Raw genomic sequence first — 17,293 nt, 5'->3', positions numbered from 1 at the left:
GAGGGAGCCTCAAGAAACTTACAGATGCAGAAGCTCAGGAGTTCCTGTCAGAAACGCTTGGAATTCAGCTACTGCACCCTATTTAACCCTATATGAACATTACACACCAAAAAGCAGAAGGCAGTTGTGTTAAGAACTCAGCTCCACCCATGACCAGAATAAACACCCATCGATTTGGGACACCGGAGACAACCAGAACCTCCCTTTGCCCTCCCTTGCACCCAGCAAGTATCCACTCACAAGCCTCTTATCAAGCAGTGGAAACAGGAAAGCTCTGCCTGGCCAACACATGGTGTTTAACAGCTTATAAACTTCTTTAACAACAACAACATCACTTCATATTTGACAGCCTCTGTTGTGCTACAGGACTACAACATCTTAAACAATGAGCTGTGCCGCCCAGGACCCGTGCGCAGCTGAGCAAGAGAAGCTGAAGAGACGAGGTTTCCTTCAGGCACACAGGCTGCAGAATGACGCAGGGGAAACCCGTGTGTTCCCAGACAGCTTTGGTAGCAGCCAGGAAGGATGGGATGCCTGGATGTGGTGTCTGCACGTGCTGTTCCTGACACAGAGTTCCCAGAGGCTGTGTTTATTTTACCTTGCCTAAAGGAAGAGAGGTGATGTGAAAAACAGTAGAGGTGCTAAGAATAAGTCTTCACCCTGAAGGCCTATGGAAGAGTCACAGATACAAGTTACCTCTCAACACCAAAAAGCAGCAATTCATACAGTAAGACTCAACGACTAAATATTGATGTGCATTAGGATGCAGAAAAGCAAGAGAAGAATATAGCTATCCAAATAGGATGTTAGGAATGCAGCCACTCTTTCCAGGAATTGCTTGGGAGCTTCCTTAGCTCCACAACAGCTTCAGAACTGTGATCCTTAGAAGTCTTAACATCCAAAAAAAAGTGCAGCTTCAATATCCAAGCACCTTTTAGGGGCTCAAATGGATGGGTGCCAACAATGGAGCCATCAACACCTGCTCATCCCTGGAGGCTTTCCATCTAAAGATCCCATCTATCAGCAGATTCCCTGCAGGACTACAACATGATAAACACCTCCACAAGGAGTCCTAAACTTCCAAACAAGCACATTCATTTACTTATTTATTGTCAAAGGCATGATACTGAGACAGATTGTTTTCTTCAGCATCAATACCTAATCCAGAGCAATCCATTACAGCTTTCCCACTTATTTCTCCATTGAGAATAAACTCAAGTTACTTCAGCACAATAGGATTTTTGTGTAGAATTACACAACCAAAATATTGAGACAGTTTCAAAAGGATGAGCACAAGACTTGTATTCACTCCTACATACTGAACGCCTCCTATAAAGAGGTACAATCCTGGGACAGTGCTTTACAAGGTCCAACTGGAAAGCTCCTGTGCCACTAATGTGAACAGGAGCTTTACAAGGATGTATCCAGACTAGGCATAAGGAAATGATGATGCAATAGCCTGTGACTTTCCAGATCAAGGTTGTTCAAGCTTCATTAACTGTAACCGAGAGATGTGCATGTTTGTAACTGGCATTTTAAGGTTTTGCATAGTACCTGTATCTGTAACTCTATAGCAAAGTTAAAGATGAAACATATGTAAACGCCTGCATAAATTCTTTGGTCTGGGAAGATTTTTTAATCATTTTTTACAGTCAGTCAAGATGAAAAAATATAACAGTGTTTCATAAGAGAACAGCCACAACTCCAGACTCTCACTACTTGAAGGGAAACAGGACAGCCTGGGAACTACAACATTTCAAACATAGTTTTGCTTTCCCCAACAAAAGATCTGCAACTCCGTTATCAGCACACAGGACAGGCAGAACTGAGGAGGAAGAGAGGAATTTGTTGCTGTCTGATATTTGGTTGGTATGTTATGCCTTCAAGCCAGGCAAAGACCAAGTCTTGGAGCCATACAAGTTCAGAAAGCAGCAAGGATTGTAATGGTGAAATGGCAAACAGTGAAGGCTCCTGTGGGTTCAGGCTGCGGCAACACAACACATGGGTGCCTAAGACCAGTTCAAATCGTGTCATAAAATCTAATCCATCAAAATAACCTTTTAAAAATAGTTTGCTACACTTGGCTTCCTTTGAAACCTCACTGCTTCGGGCTGCTGCACAAGCCATCGTTCACAGGGTGTCTGCACACCAACAGGAAAAGTAATGACCAGGGAGGTTTTAATTCAGCTCCTGGAACAGCTTCCATCTCAGGGAAAATACATACATAGATTGTAAAAGCAAAAAAGGAGCCAGGAGAGGAGATTGCCTCAAAAGTCATTAGCTGCAGCTGTTAATTTTGCTACATGTTAGATTAAAATAAATAAATAAATTAATAGAAGAGAAAAAGAAAAGGAGCTTAGTCATGCTTTTTTTTGCCTGTACACTTTGCATGCGGGCTACTTAGGCACCCAAAGTCCTCCATGCTATTCCATTAGTTTCAGGATTTTAAGTTTAACCTCTATAAAGTTTGCCTTGTGCATTTGATGTTCAGCTGCTTTGTGTGTAAACTCTGCAATCCAGGAGCAGGACAAACGAGGAAAGGAGTGACAGACTCCTAAATCTTCTGGGTATACATGAGCTGAAGGAAGCCTTTGCTGGTGAGCTGCAGCAAACAAAAAATAAGGGCTGTGCTCTGGACTGGGGAACAGTGGAGGGGAAAGTGGCATTTACAGGGGTAGAGAGCAATCTGTGCAGTCCACAGACTGGTGATTACTGCCTGTGTTATACCTCCCATTGCTTTGGTTTCTAAAGAGAAGAAATACAAATGTAACCTCCAAAGAGGAAACTTTCCTTTCATGTTTACAGAATCATGGAATCATTTAGGTTGGAAAAGACCTCCAAGATCATCAAGTCCAACCCTTAACCTGACACTGTCGGGTCCACCACTAAAATAGGTTCCTAAGCACCACATCTACTCATCTTCTAAATACCTCCAGGGATGGTGACTCAACCACTTCCCTGGGCAGCCTGTTCCAACGCTTGACAATACTTTCAGTGAAGAAATTTTTCCTAATATCCAATCTAGACCTCCCCAGTGCAACTTGAGGCCATTTCTTCTCACCTATCATTTGTTATTTGGGAGAAGAGGCCAACACCCACCTTACTACAACCTCCTTTCCAGTAATTGTAGAGAGCAATTAGGTCTCCCCTCAGCCTCCTTTGCTCCAGACTAAACACCCCAGTTCCCTCAGCCACTCCTCATAAGATTTGTGGTCTAGACCCTTCACCAGCAAAACAACTTTCTACTTCTTGTCAGTGTGAAAATTACTCTTCAGAGTAATGCTTAATTACAACTCTTTGTAGTTCCCTCTTTATACATTACATGAGGAATGCTGCTGCTAAATCCAAGTGGTATGTGCAAGCAGTTCAGTGTTCTTCAGAAGGCCATGGGTATTTATTCCACCCTAAACAACATACATTAAGTGGATTGAATAGTGATGCAGAGGTTTTACATTTGGTCCATATATACCAAGAGGAAAAAGCACGAGGAAAAATGAGACCAAGAAAAGGAAATCATATACTATGTTTATAGCTCTGTTAAACTCTGCTGTATGGAACCGGTCAGGAGGTACCTTCCCACACTCCGTGTAAAGAATGCACCCACGGGAGACATCCACAGCATAAACTTCGTGGCAGAGTGGTTGGCTTCACAGCAAAAAGGAATCTGGCACTCGTAAAAGACAACAAGAGCAGGATCAGAGCCGCAAATGGCTCCTGACAGCATTTTCTTCATGAAGAGATCTCTGTGAAATATGGAATATATTAGCAAACCTGGGCTGGAAAGCAAAGCAGTTTTAGGTAGGTGGAACTTTTTAACAGTATGTCATTAAACCTCTCTTACATTTAACATTTAATAGATGTAACGTTCACAGCAGCACATTCATTACAAAAAAGGCACAGGGGACCCTACCAAACAGTCAGCAGAACCGACCCAGGGCCCAAGTGCCTCGTTTTGTCAGCATTCAGGTACCATGGTGACGACCAAAATCATCTGGATGTCTTAACACATTAAATTAGTAACATCCTCACTCTGCTACCAGACCTTTGGCCCCATCCTCACACAAGTCTGTCAGCTGAACACAGGCCAGAATTTCCGCCTACGTAAATTACTGTACCTCCTCTGCCATTGCTGCCATTGGGCCCCTTTTTAATACCAGATGTGGGTCTGACCTGCATATATTTAAAAATAGGGTCAGTGTAAAAAAATCTTAAGACTGTTTGACTGGTTGGTGTGGACATAGGCAAGGTGTGTTAATCCCATTTCCAGGACTAAGGCCAAGACATACAACCTGTTTGAAGTAGGTCACCTGCATCCATACATAGGCAACCATATCAAGTAATTTAAGAGCAGATGAGTGTTTGCACATCTCTGATTTCCCTTCTCACTTTAGCCATGGCTTTTGACAATCCTACAGTAAAAAGGGATTGGTGGGCTTTTCCTGGCCCATGCTTTGCCAACAAAAGGTAAAGTTATGCAGTGTTCTGTCAGGTTTGCTCCACCAGCAGCATATAGTTATTTCAAGAATGCATGCAAGAAGTTCATAGATCCTCAAGAAAACCACTTGCTACAGCTTTGTGCCCAGTTATTCCCCCTTTACAGATGGGTTTGATGAGGCTTCTCCTTTCTACACAAATACTGTGACTATTGAAGTGTTCCGAAATGCTGTGCTAATTCTGTGTATTATTTCTAATTATTATTATCTCCATAACTACTCCACACCAAAGGGAGCTGAGGATGGCTGAGCCAGGCAAAGCAATTATTGCTCATGCTGCATGTCTTGAGCACTGCTTGAGTTCTAGGGCGGATGCTGTAGAAACCTGACGTCTGACTAGCCAAGTAAGACCCTATCAGTCATTGGTTTTGAACTACTGCACACAAACATCATAAAGGCTCCAGGCACAAACGTCACAAAGAAGCTGAAGCTAGATCAAGCACTGGATCCAAATCACAGCAACCAGGTTCAAGCTACCAGTTACACCTTGCTGCACAACTCAATGACAAAGACAAGCAGCTTTTATATATATTTATATATATATATATATATCTTTTTCCCATGATAAGGGCTTACATGCTGGGAAGCGTCATTTTACAAACTCCCATTACCACACTGATCAGTTTTAATTGATCTGAACTCATCTAACCAGCAGGGTTTTCCTTCTGTTCAGTTTTAGCACCAAGGTGTTACAAACCTACCCAGCATTAACAACTTTTTCCCAGCCTCAAATAGTTCAAGATTCTCATTAGGAATTTGATAAATAATCTGGAGCATCGGACAGATCACAGACTAACAGGAACCCGTAATAGATGGCGACCTGTTTAAAACCCCAGCTAAATTTCCAGCAGGATTGAGTTGAATAGAAACAAGCTGTTAACAAGAGATTCACACACCATAGATCTAAGTCCTAGAAGCTCACAAGATCATTACTATTTACCCGGTAGGCCTGACTTGCTCCTTTGGACTAAATTTATCTGAGTGCTTCAGACTGGCTCTATTAGCATCACTCCTGAACTCTCTGCCTCAGCACAGAAAAGCAGAGCAGGAAAGTTAAATTGCTGTGAACACAGTGGCAGCCAGATCCAAGAAGGCTGGCTCTTCATGACATATTTCTGTGAACAAGAGGCATTAAATGAGAAGCAGAACACTCAAGGATTTTGGCTCTGTCTTTGCTTCGTAGGAAAATGCGCTCTTTCTGCAGCATCAAAGCAAGACAGGCATTTGGTACAGTCACCATTAAAAGACTGCAGTGTGATAATAGTCATCTTAGATGGTTAGAGGCAACTCCTAGAAGAGAAAAACTTGCTATTTTTCCTGTGCTTTGCAGTACCTCCTATGGCTGCTTTCCCTACCATTCTGAGCATGGTGCATGCATAGGCTTTATCTGTCCCCTGCTTTAACTATGTACTCAGCCAAAGTCTGCCAATTTTTTTCTACAATGTGTCAGAAAACTTACCATTAGCTTTCCATCCCTAAAGCTATAATACTAATCAAACCTCTTATTGTCTCATTTCTGTGATTTCCTTTGGCTTCTAACCTTCCCCATGCTGACATCATCCACTTCCCTTCTACAGAGGGTGCAGCCTGAGAAAGGGATTGCAGCCAAGTGCCCTACTAGATAGTTTTGTTACATTATTCCCTAGGTTTGGGAGTGTCACTACATTTTTCTCTTTTCTTCTCTGTTTTTCTGCTCCTACCTTATCCGCAGACGTTCCCTTTGCTCCACAACCTGTGCTAGACTAACTCCTCTAGGTTGTCCTTCAAATGCATTTAAAAGCAAAGCAAAGTGAAAGGCAAGTCTTCGGTTACATTAATTCACAATCTGCTTCACAGCTTTTATCAAAAGTGCTTGATGGCAGTGGTCATCTTTCTGTTCTATGTTCACACAACATCTTCTTCTGAAAGAACTAATCAGTGACTGAGATAATACAAAGAAACTCCGGTAGAGAACCATTGTAAAATAATGACAACGTAGGTCCTAGAGGAGGAGAGCCCTATTGGAAATTTTATTGCATCCACTCACAATCCTTGGAATAGTTTCCGGCACATATAGCTTCAAAAGCAACACTGGCCGACAGGTACAGCACTTTGAAGGGCCTGCAGAAACCAAAGGCAACGCGCTGAAACTTTTCATCTGGAATTTCCACTAAACTTGTCCCATGGGAAAAGACAGTAGTAAACAGTGGAAGAGAAACACAGCCCAGGCATTTCCACAGAAAGTAAATCTGCTTCCACAGAGTAATGCATATTTCTTGCTAGCTATTATTTTTAACCTCTAGCAGATTTATTTTTACTACAATTTAAATGTATCTGTTATATGCCATAACATTATTATTATGACAGACGCTAAAATAGCAAAGTATTCTAGGCGCTTGATACCATTTTACAAAATAGGGAATTAAAGCCAGTGATAACTGCAGATCACTGCAGCAGCTGGCAATGCACAAAGTCCCCTTTCAGTCTTTCTTCTTAGACCTTCTCTGCAGACAGAGGGAAAGTGAATAAAAATTATAGAATTACAAAGTTGTGGTGTATTTTGTCTTAATGTTTAAACAACAGGGAGCAAAAAAGGAATTAAAATGCATCCAACAGGATGAACTTCTGCCTGCTGCTACCAAGCAGTGTACACAGCCTGGGCTCACAGCCCACAGCTCAGAGAGACCAACGAAGCCTACTCATTCCCAAAAACACCTGATTGACACATACCTTAGAATCATAGAATGGTTTAGGTTGGAAGGGACCTTTAGAGATCACCTAGTCTAACTCTCCTGCAGCAAGCAGGGACATCTTCAACCCCATCAGATTGCTCAGAGCCCAGCCCAACCTGAACTCAAATGTTTCTAGGGATGGAACTTCTACCACCTGTTCAGGCAACCTGTTCCAGTGTTTCATCACTCTCATTGCAAAAGATTCACTCCTTATACATAGTCTAAATCTGTCCTCTTCTAGTTTAAAGCCACTACCCCTTGTCCTATTGCAACAAGTCCTGCTAAAAAGTCAGTCCTCATCTTTCCCACAGGCACCTTTTAAGTACTGGAAGTCTGCAATAAGGTCTCACTGGAGACTTCTCTTATCTAGGGTGAACGACTCCAAATCTCTCAGCCTTTCCTCACAGGAGAGGTATTCATTTTTTGTGGTTCTAACCTTGAAACCTTCATTTCATTTTTCAGTAAGCGGTTTTAAATAAGCAAAAGTTTATTTGCACAAGGGCTTCAGGTTTCGGCTTCATAGTGTGTACTTTATTAAGTTTCATAAAGCACATTTAAAGAAATAAATTCTACCTTTGTTAATCAGCTTAGTTTTTCAGTGCTACAACGATGATGGACATCTCTGCACTGAGACAAACTACGGTAGAGTGCAACTTTCCACTCCCAAAAAGCACTACTGCAAAGCTCTTTGTTTTCAGCTTGGATGCTGTTTGGCACAACAGTTTGACATTCACTTATAAGACTGGTGAAAAATATGCACTGCTAATTTCCCTAAGTGCCATGCCAGCATCTCTGGGGGCCTTGTGTTTACCTACCTTGCCATACAGCAAAATTATTCGCTCTTAGTTAATAAAGTGGGCTTCGCATCACCTAAGGAAAGACTCTAGTTAGGGTGCCCCCTTCTTTATTCTTGAATAATATATTCATGGCAAAGAGCTGAAGTTGATAACATCTTTAAAATACATAATTTTTTTCCCCTCTAATGTGGGGGACACAAGCTGATAATCCCTGCAGATCTCCTTTCTCTCCCCCACTGCCCCCATGGTTTATCATGTCCAATTAGCCATCTGCCATGCCTGCACTGCCATACAAAGGGACCCCCTCTCCTCCACTGCAGCCCATCAGCGGGGCTATTGTTCCAGCTGACAAACAAGAATCAGACACTATTGTTTCCAGCTGAAGAGGCTGCTCCCAGTGTAGGCTGCCAGTTGCCATTATAACAGCAGGAGCACCAGGGTACACTGCAGGAGTCAGGAACCATGCCAGCAGCTCCGATATTACAGGGGAACCTTTCTAAAACTCTTTTACCTATGTATATCCTAATTTCAGGTAACGAAGCGACCTGGGCCAGCTACCACTCCTCATATCCCAGCTGCACTGGAGTGTGCCTGACCTACTGCCTTTGCTGTTTTACCAAGAGCTCACCTTGCAAAGAAAGGCTGACGATCCTCAGAAGACAGCAACATCGTGAAGTCCAATTCTCCTGTTTTATTTTAGGGGTAAGGCGTGTCTGCTGCCACTTCAGCACAGCTTATTACACACTTACACACAAAGTAGTTGAAAAAACCTCTAAACTCCACTAAGTCTACATGGATACCAATTATGCAATGAGGTTAATTTAATGTCTCTCACAAACAACACGCTCGCCCTTTTTCCCAAGGCCACTTCACTAACAGAAATGACCAGAGCAGCTGGCCTGCCAGTCACCAAGATGTTAAATTGAAGATCATTTCCTCCTATTATTCTCAGCAAAGCATGATGTGACCTTACGCTACAAACTACAGCCTGCCTAATTACGGTAGCTTTGTTCCATCAGTGAAATGCTGGTTCATATAATTAAGGCTACAAAAAAGGAATTTCATTTTTAGTTTTACATGCAATTTGTTGCCTTGAAGTGGAAGTAAGACAGATTAGGTGTTTGTACCTGTATGTTCTCAGTCATTATATCGTGTAATTTGGAAGAAACAGCAAACACTCCTAGATTTAAGTAACAAAGGCACACATCTTGATAAGGGAGAAAGAAACCTAACAAACCATAATTTATTCCAGGCCCTAGTTAATTAAAATGAGCAAACAAAATTAATATTGATATTTAAAAGTAGAAACAGATCTGTTTCTTAGTCCTTGATTAGGAAACAGGAATTATTTGAACTTCAGTAAATGCTTTGCATGGTATTTCACACTCCAACATTGAACATATGTAATTTTAATATACTGCTATGAATTTTCCCTGAATAGTTAAAAATAAAATAAATAAAAAGCATCTGAAACTAATGTTATTCCACAGTAATCACATATGTAACAGCTTTCATTATGATGTAAATTAGAGGAAAGTCTTTGCCCTGGATTCAAATACTGGGGTCATTCTGACTTAAACTTTAAATATGACATGAAACCTTAATATTTTTTCTAAAATATTACTACATTCTTAGCAAGAAATGCTCAAAATGCCATTTTAACATGCTGCAGTCCACATATACCACAGATGACCAACTCAAACCTAGATTTAAAATTGCCATTGCAGTGGCTGGGCCAAGTTCTCTTTTCTGTTACATCCATGAAAACTCCCAAACAATTCCTTTGAAGTCCTCTGGATCTGCGTGACAGCAACACAATCTGTCACAGAACCAAGTGGAAAAAAAATAATTCAGAATATTATGACTTCTTTCTTTTATAGCCTTCCATGCTTTAGGGTTCTCCATTCAGACAATCATATTTGACTTCTCTTTTGGTATCCAGCTTTCTTTTGCAACACGTATATTGTAGCATTCACTGTTATTCTTGCCAGATCCAGGAGACAAAATTCCCCAAGTGGCAGAGTCCCTTCAGTTAAACACGAGGCATGTGTGCCATGCAAGGCTGTAAAACAGGAGTTGTTTATCCAAAGAAAAGCAGGACACGAGTCCAAATCAAACAACAGCAAAAATACGTTGAAGTTGTTTCATGACTGACTTTAAGTTCCAGCCATAAAATGCACAGTTCTATGGGTTTATAAGGCCTAATACTCCACAAGTATTTTCTTTGATATGAACTACTTAAAATATCACTGGGTACTGTATGGTACATGTCACCATGGAGCAATAAAGCTGTTATACATCCATAATCAACCTTCCTAAAGACCATAAGGTCATACCAGCTGAAACAACAGAAGACTTCATCCCTAGCCTTCAAGAGGTCCAGAGCACCTGTCCAGACAGAGGACTTCCCAGCAGGCTCTTAACGCAAGGGTGTGCTTGGAAATGAAACCAAAGAAATAAACCAAACCCATCAAAGTTGCTCCCACTTATAAACCTTCAAGTTTCCCCAGCAAGTTATTACTATGGGACTCGATAAAATACACTATGGGAGGCACGTAGCAGAAAACAGTGAGAGTTGCATTTGCCTGATCAAGCTGGATTCTTGCTTGTATCCATGCAGCTCATCATCCCAAGCCATTCATGGCCATCTAAAGCCACATGCAAAAATAGTCTGGTCTACAGAAGCACTAGCAGGGTTGCAGAGGGAAAGCAGTTTACTTCTTTCAGATTTTCAGCCACAAAACACATAGTGGGCAACAGGTTTCACCCTCCCCAATAACTTCTGCTGGTGCTATACCAGGTGTAAAAGGCCTCTTCCTTTGGAAGTAATTCTGTTCAGTGTTAATTGAATTAATACCATATAGAATAAATACCTTCCTACCAGCCTATATAACTCAATGCAACCTCATCCAGCTGAAGCACATTGTGACTATTAAACATCCCCATTGTTGCCCTGCATGCACTTCTGAGCGAGGAGGCACAAAGAAGCATATTCAGAAGCTTTTCTAAACATAAATAACCAATTTAAACCATTCCCTTTCAGGATTAGACAATAAGAGGTCCTTCTCTTTTGTCATAAGACCCCACAAATCAGCAGATTCTGCCCCATTTCCAAGCAGCGTCTGCAGGGTGAGAGGAGGAAGAGGACAGTCATTCCCACCAAGACCTCTTGATTCACCTACATGTACTTTGTCAAATCTATGTGTCAATTCCCAGATTAGCTGAGCTCCCTCCAAGAGTCCTGAGGAGTAGGAGACAGGACAAACTGCAGGGCAGAGACACAGCCTTCCCCATTAATGGGATACCATGTGACAGAAGCCTGGGGGAATCCGAGTCCCCACAAACAGTGAGATAACTGTCATTCTCCCCCATGTCAATCACATGAAAAAACACCTACATTAGACAATAAGAAAGGAACAAAACTCCTATGCCTGACAGGATCAGAGGTCAAAACCTCCAGAGAGTAGCAGAGATTTTAATTAACAGCATCACCTTAAAAAAAACCAAGAGCTTTACAAGTGGTAGGCATAACCTGACAGCCTTTTCTACAACACAGCCCCCGTTATCAGCACACATTACCAGACTGGGCCTTATAAATTATAAAGTCTCAAGGTAAGGAAGCCAGGCATCACACAAACACCTCACCCCCAATTCCATTGAATCAATTTATCTGCTCTACGAGGAGACACTTGATTCCATCAACCTCAAGGAGCACTTCTCTGCAGACATCATTTCAAGCACATCTATTGATCAAACAGCCTGGCCACTGCTAATCATTTTAAAGTTATTTAGTAGTGGAGCTGCCACTCACTGGTGCACAAATGTACAACGCTGGAACTATAACTGTCTGGTGGAAGGCAGAAAGCAAACAGAATAATTCATCACAGTCAAAGGAGATGGAACAATATCAATTTTCAACTCAGAGGAAGTATCAATGACAAAGTCAGCATCTTCGTATCAGACACAATCAATGTTATGCTTAACTGCCAGAAAAATAAATTAGAAAATAAAACTATACCTGCCAGTGGATAAAAATATTGATGATTACCCTTGCCAGTAATTGGTAGTTTGCTAAATTGTTCTGTCACTGACCTCTCTAAATATTTAAAACATTGGTAAAGGATCTTCTTACGTGTTTCACCTCTGCTTCCAAAACTCTGAAATTCCTGCAGCTTAGGCACAAAGATAAAATTTTCCCTCTGCGTCTGTATCCAAGGGATATCTGTTATTTGTATGCTTTACAAAGTGACTTTATGTTTGAAACAACAAGTGTTTGGATTCAGTTCCATACAACATAAAAGTCTTGGTACACATTTAACGTAGACTACTGAGAGTTCAGAGAACTTGCTCATATTTTATCTGTCACCAAAATAGACATAAGAAACTTAATAAGGATACCTAGGCATACATTTTGTTTCTTATTCAAACATAAGCTCCACCAGAAGCAACAGATGATGTGTAGAAATTACTGCCTCAATTTAGCAGCCAACGTTATCCTAGAAATCAGAGCTGGGTACTACAACTGTCATTTCTGCCCTCGGAGTCCCTCTGCCTGTTAATTTGTATCCCAGTTATATGAGAGTGAATCTCTAAAAGAAGACTGAATTACTCTCTGCATATATCTGAAGTGAAAATCAGAATAGTCCCTGCCCTGCTCGTCTCTGGGGAAGTTTAACTGGCTGCCAGCAGCAACCACACAGGTGTAAAATCCACCTTTTTCTTAAAAGTCATTCCCAGTTCTCATCAGTGCAAGCACCAGAACAGATATTCCTTTGTTACCTCACGTTAATGCCTTCAGTTTTTACTTTCCAGGTAAAGCTCAGAGAGGTGCTATCTCAGTCGTTATCGCTGATAAGGGACTGCTGGGGGAGCAGCTCCGTGCGCAGCCCCATTCCCAGCATCAGCTGCCTCTGCTGGTACCAGGGAGCAGCCTATCGATCCTCCCGGCTCAGTGCAGAGCCAGCTGCTTGCTAAAAGCCTCTGAGTGAGATAGTAGTTTGGACTCCATTTTTTTCAGCAAGAATAATGAGTTCATGCTTTTCTGTGCAGTAGTTATGAACGCAGGAAGAATTTAAGCAGTTCAGTGTACTCTTACGCTATTGGAGCAACTAATCTTTAAGCAACATAGATTGATTTTGGCTTTTTTTTTATTTGACATGAAAGTACAATTTTTATGCTTTACAAATCCAGACTATAAGTCAGGACAGAAGGAATAAAAGAAATAAGTTAATATAAAGGGGAAAAGGATGCTAAGTCAATGCAGTTCTCTGCAACTATTACAAATCAGACCCTTTCTCACAGTCTTACTCATTTGACTGTCATTGACAGACAAAAAGCAGAGTGGGAGAATCAGTTGTGTCCTGTCTACAGTTGTTCTCATAAGCCCCACATCAACTGCTTTCTCTGCCATCCATTAAAACCAACTCCAGACAGGCCCAACAGCATCATACAAGCCCCAGAAGAGAAGGGTGCACACATGGTGCATGAAACCAACAGTGCAATTTCACGTGAGTCATGCCTGCTTCTGTGCTTTTTCTCCATTTCTCAGTGATGTTGCCTGGCCATTCTAACAGCTGGCGATCAAAATGCATTACTAATAGAGGTGGTTTTGTTATCTTGGATAGAAGAAGCTATGTAGGAATTATGCCAACTCCTTCAATAAAGCTTAAGGTAGACGAGACCACCACCAGGGATGGTCTATGCACACATGCTTCAGTGCAAGGACGTGGCCTATGCAACTCTGCTAAAACCAGGTTCCTGTGATTTCATTTCCTCCAGAAACAGAAGTGTTAGGAGGCTTTCTGAAATTTCCAGGTTAAATGTGTAACACTGGTGACAAGTGTATTCATGGATCTACAGGTGAAATTCCAGGTGAAGGAGGCAGACTAGGAGAAATGCCGAGTCACATGGCTCCCTGTGCTTTTTCCTCATTCAGGAATACTTTTTCATTTTTATTTTTTTTCATATAAGCTAGGCAGACTTGACTGTCCCAAAATTCAATTCTGCTAACATGCTTATGTTGAAAAGACAACGTTCACAGAGAAATGATTTAGCTTTGGGTGAAGAAGTGGAGAGAGAGAGAAGAGGTGAGGAAAAACTTTAATTAAAAGGTTCCTTTTAAAAGGTGGGTCATTTTCCTATGTTTTTAAACAAATCTGTCATCGTTGAGACTTAGGAAATTAGCCTGTAACCAGGTGGGCTATCAACAGGCACGTATCCTATAGCTTAATGGCTTGCAGATCACAAGATACACGCAGACAGACCTTGTTGTGGTTATCCTCTAGATCAAAAGGGTTTCACACAAATGGGGTGCAGTCTACCATAGCAAGGAGCTGCTGCAGACCTTCAGGTTTTCACTTCTGTAAAGTTTTGGTGATTACAATTTTTTTTTTTTTTTTGTAACTGGAGCTCAAAGCACCGCGCGTAGCTAACGAGGAGGCAGCGAGAGGAGAACAGCTGAAAAGCCACGTCTTGACAAACAGCTGTGGCACTAAGTGTCGGTCCTAGCCTAGGAGGGTCAATCCCCTTACGAAACAAGCAGAATCCCTCACAATTTTTAATTAAAAATCCACCAAGAAGCCTATAATACTTTCTTACTGTTTGGCAGGGGGCGGGGGGCGCAGCCCGCCAGCCGCCGCGGTGCCGCTCCCGTACAAAGCGCGATTCGAGCCGGGGGCTCCCGCTCCAGCACCACCTCGCGAACCCAGCGGCGGGGACCCCCGCGCCTCTACACGCTGCCCGCGGCGCTTAATTACCACCGCATCATCAGCGGAGGCCCCGCACCGCGGCTCCCGCATCCTCCGAGACCCCCCCCCCCCCCCCCCGGCTCCCGGGACCCTGGGCGGCCGGGGGGCTCCGGAGAACGCCCGGTGCCGCGGGCTCAGCCCGAGGCGGCGGCTCTCCCCGAGCATCCCCGCGGAGGCTTCGGCGCCGGTGCCCTCCCGAGGCGGGCGGAGGGAGCATCCTCCCGGGGGACAGAGGAGGGGACGCGGCGGGGGGTGCGGCGGACAAAGCGGGGACCCCCTCCGCTCCGCGCCCGGCGCCGCCCGCCCCGCATCCCGCGGCGGCAGCAGCCGCAGGGCCCGGCGCTGCCCCGGCTCCCTTCCCCGCGGCTCCCCTACCTGTTCGGAAGAAAGCATCCACCTCGGAGTCGGGGACAGCGCCTTCCTCCGCCGCCCCTTCCGCGGGATTCATGGCTGGGGGAGAGGCGGCGGCGAGCCCGGCGGCTGGTAATATCCAGTGAGTTAGGGAGGAGGAGGAGGAGAAGCGAGAGAGAGAGAGAGAAAGAGGGAGGGAGGAGAAGAGGGAGGGATGGAGGCGCGCTCAGCGGCGAGCCCAGCCGAGCGCCGCCCGGCTCATCCCCTGCGCGGTGCCTGCGGGGCGGCCGCCCGGGCGCGGTGCCGCTCCCCCCGCTCCTCTCCTCCCCTCCTCCTCCTCCTCCCGCTATTGTTCCGACCCGCTCGGCTCCCCCCTCGCCGCGCTGACAGCCCGGCCCCCGGCGGCCGCTCCCCGAGGCAGGGCCGGGGCGGTCCCTCCCGCAGGTGCGGGGGTTTTTATCCCAGCATCCCTCCCCGGGGCCCTCCGAGCATCCCTCCCCGCTGCGGGAGGAGAAGGGCGTGAGGGCAGGTGCTCCGCCAGGGGGAAAAAAAAAAAAAAGAAAAAAGCGGTCGCTGCCGCCTTTGAGGGGAGCAAAACCAAAAATCCTTGTCTTTGTTTTGGGGTTTGGTTCTTGCTGTTGCCGTTCGCGGGCGCGATCGCTTTGGAAACTGCACGTTGTTGCAGGTTCGCCCTCGTGGTTTATTCTGTACGGTCCTAGGTGATGAGAGAGCTGAAAAGGAGTTCGAAAAGCCGAGACCCCGATCCCAGCCCAGACAGCGGTTCAGCTAGTTAAATGGTTTTTATTTCCCTGCCGTGGCTCCGATATTTGTGACTTGGGACAATAACCGTTGTCTCAAAAGGAGTTCGGTGAGGAGTACTTGTTTGCACTTCGCTAGCAGCCGTGTTATGTATTATTCCCTGAGCCCTAGCTATCAAGATTTCAAGCAGAGACAGGCAGAGATAGACAGAAAGGCAGATGTTTGCCGTTAGGGCACTTTCTCCTCCCGTTCACCTATTTGAAGTCTCACCAGCTCCTCATTCTTCTGTAATCACGTAACGCCTCCAAGACCAGCAGCCTGCTTAGGGAGAACAGTTGCTGTTCCACCTATTCAGAACACCATTGTAAAACAGGAGCATTACTCTCTCACCTCACAGCTGTTCATCTTTGCTACGTCTACCACGAGAAAGAAAAAGTGAATCTTGGAGTAACCATCCCTCTGGCTGTGTTTTCCTTGGATGACCCATCTTTGCTGCAGAATTGCATCTCTCGCCCTCAAGACCAAGAGTCTTTTAGCCAGTGTGTCCCCATGCCCTCAGTGTCATTATCCTGTAGAGATAAGTCTAATCACCACTCCTTTGCCACTGAGAAACTCTGGTGTTTAAGGGACTCTGTAGGTGCACAGGAGGAGGTCAGCTGTACAATGTGAGGACAAAACATTTCCAGGAACCTGGTCACCACAGAGGGACTCACTGGAGCACTTTGAAAGAGCTGACTATCCTTCTAGTGCATCTCAAGAAAGAAAATTCTCCAAATAGCAGAAACCTCAGAGCCAATTGGTTGTAAGTGACACTGTTTGGAACAGATCTCAATCTGTCAGGCAGGTTAGCAGCTGAGGCTGGCAGAACCTTTCCTCTTTCAGCCCAGAATATTTTAGTCAACAGAAGAACATGGGTTTCCTCCATCTCATCTCTTCCCAAGAGAGTGTAGAGCAAGGCTGGATTAGGATGTATGCTCACTGGGTAGATAAACTGCACTTGATAAAAGGACTGAAATTTTCCCTGCAGTAACTTAACTGTCAAAATGGCATTGAGCAGGCAGGCTGAGCACAGAGATCCCAGTCACATCTTCCCTGACCTTACTGTTTACTACTGGAATTGAAACAGAACTGAAAAGCAAATCATATGTCATGCCTGGGAACGGCAGAAATAAGAGCAAACATCCTACAGAGATATGTGCAGCATTTAGTTTCCCTCTGCTTGCCTTATTCCCTCTCTTCTGATCTCTCATCTAGTGTCCATTTCCCCAAGCCTAACACCAGCTATTTTTAACTGAAGCCATTTACCTTTTTATGCTTATGGACGAAAAGGGTCATTTCATAACTATCTGCAGAAAATTTCAGCACAAAATCTATGTCCGGACTGCCAAAGATCCTTGCAGACCTCTGTGCTGCCTCTGAGCTCACCTCCTTAGGAA

The 17,293-nt window shown here is 44.1% G+C and overlaps 1 protein-coding gene across 11 annotated transcripts in view; it reads right to left on the bottom strand.

Annotated features, from left to right (window-relative positions):
- The window catches only part of KALRN (kalirin RhoGEF kinase), a 514,381-nt gene extending 498,977 nt beyond the window's left edge, over nucleotides 1-15,404 (bottom strand). For 5 of the 11 annotated variants that reach the window (XM_069861453.1, XM_069861457.1, XM_069861459.1 and 2 more), the window contains exon 1: nucleotides 15,123-15,394. In XM_069861453.1, the coding sequence (XP_069717554.1) occupies nucleotides 15,123-15,195 (73 nt within the window). In that variant the 5' untranslated portion in view covers nucleotides 15,196-15,394. Of the gene's footprint in view, nucleotides 1-15,122 lie in introns of all 11 variants that reach the window. The other 6 variants (XM_069861461.1, XM_069861464.1, XM_069861463.1 and 3 more) reach the window with 4 other exon arrangements.
- Between the last annotated feature and the right edge of the window lie 1,889 nt (nucleotides 15,405-17,293).

Source organism: Phaenicophaeus curvirostris, chromosome 7, assembly GCF_032191515.1.
Source record: "Phaenicophaeus curvirostris isolate KB17595 chromosome 7, BPBGC_Pcur_1.0, whole genome shotgun sequence".
NCBI lineage: Eukaryota > Metazoa > Chordata > Aves > Cuculiformes > Cuculidae > Phaenicophaeus > Phaenicophaeus curvirostris.
This window is presented reverse-complemented; position numbering and strand designations above follow the sequence as displayed.